This window comes from Mus caroli, chromosome 17 (assembly GCF_900094665.2).
Source record: "Mus caroli chromosome 17, CAROLI_EIJ_v1.1, whole genome shotgun sequence".
In the NCBI taxonomy this organism is placed as follows: Eukaryota; Metazoa; Chordata; class Mammalia; order Rodentia; family Muridae; genus Mus; species Mus caroli.
Window position 1 is genome coordinate 32,900,849 of NC_034586.1, and position 1,625 is coordinate 32,902,473.

Below are 1,625 nucleotides of genomic sequence, written 5' to 3' on the forward strand. Positions count from 1 at the left end.
ATCTGAAGCTCATGGAGGTCAGAGGTCACAACTTCTAAGAGTGGGCTCTTTTCTTCCTTCTTCCACCTTGTGTTCTGGGGACCAGTGGCAAGCACTGTTCCCTGATTGGCCAGCTTATTGGTTCTTGGTTCTAGAGGAAACACTTGGGGTCATCCCCTGCACCTTGTGTCACCACCTAAGGTGGAAAGCTCACAGAGGCTGCTGCCTGGCAGATCATTAGACATCACTGTCCAAAATGGTGGTCCTTTGCTCCCAGGAGTCTGACCCTGTGTGTGCTTGCACTTCTCTCTAGGAGTTCATTGAGGAGCTGCTGTCTCCCCCCTTCGGGGGTCTGGTGGCATTCGTGAAGGAGGCTGAAGCCTTGATTGAGCGTGGGCAGGATGAGCAGCTGAGGGGAGGACGGTATTCCCTGTTGTCATGGTGAGGTGGGCAGTGGGAGTTAGGGACAGCAGGAGTGTGTGGGTCACAGGGGAGGCAACGCAGCAAGGAAGACTTGGCTGGAAGAATACCAGGAAAGCCAGGCTTGATGGTGAGCACAGCTGTGCCCTGGGCAGGCTTTGCTGGGTCACCAGCCCTGGTTGCTCTGTGCTGGGTGGACGGTCACCAGGCCTGCTTGCTCCCTGACACATCTTTTCCAGCCCCGAGGACAGCACCAACAATGGTTCTAATGAGGATGATGGACTGAGGAGGTTCTGGGAAGGAAAGGGCAAGGAAGGGAAAGTGAGGGTCATGTCTCCTGCCATCAACCCTGACCTTATCCAGGGTTTATAGAAGGTTCCCACTTTCCCTGACCCCAGCTCGGCACCCACACCCTCCTTACCCCATCTCAGGGTGAGGACCTCAGGCAGCCTCACATTGTCCACATGGCATGTGTATCTCTGCTCCTCTCCAGAAGGCACCACCAGAGCTGCCCACTTCTGGAAGTCTCCATCCCCTGCAGGCCTGGTCTCCACAAGCTCCATGTCCTGGGTCAGATCCTCTCCATTCAACTGCCAGGTCAGGGTGATGTCAGCAGGGTAGAAGCCCAGGGTCCAGCACCTCAGGGTGACATCACCATCAGGTCTGGGATGATGCTTCACTTTTGTGTTTGGGGGTCTGTAGAGAAAAGTTAGAAATGTCAGGCATTTTTCTTTCTTCTGGAACCTCTATCAGTGTCCATAAAACTGTCCTGAGAATGGACTTAATCAGGTGGTAGAGGTGAAAGTCCTCCGTAGCTTAGACACAGTGTTATGGATAATGTTATGTGTGCAGAATTCTAGATCTGGGATAACCAGCCCATGGTCAGTAAGTGTGCAGTAGAAAAAGTGACTTCTTCCCTGACCAGGTGATCCAGAGCCTGAGCTTCACTGGAGTCAGCCTCCAAAGAGCTTGTGTGTGGGCTGAGAATGGGTCCTGAGCAAGGTCATGGCTCACAAGGACTGCAGATGGGAAGTTAACTGACTTGGTTATTTCAGGCTCTTCCTTCCTTCCCTCATGATACACACTCTGAGCTTTCCTGAAAAATGATAAGACCTGGGATAAGGGAGACCCTTTCCTGATAAAGGGTGAGGAGTCCCAGGAGAACTTTCCTCCTCTCATAAGAGAGAGAGAGAGAGAGAGAGAGAGAGAGAGAGAGAGAGAGAGAG

At 52.7% G+C, this 1,625-nt stretch overlaps 1 protein-coding gene across 1 annotated transcript in view; it reads right to left on the minus strand.

Moving 5' to 3' along the window:
- Positions 1-600: 600 nt before the first annotated feature.
- LOC110312220 (H-2 class I histocompatibility antigen, Q10 alpha chain-like) overlaps positions 601-1,625 on the minus strand; it is an 8,000-nt gene continuing 6,975 nt past the window's right edge. Inside the window, exons 3-4 of the mRNA XM_021185771.1 lie at positions 821-1,095; positions 601-692 (exon numbers count right to left, since the gene is read on the minus strand). Of these exons, the coding sequence (XP_021041430.1) occupies positions 601-692; positions 821-1,095 (367 nt within the window). The remainder of the gene's footprint in view (positions 693-820; positions 1,096-1,625) is intronic.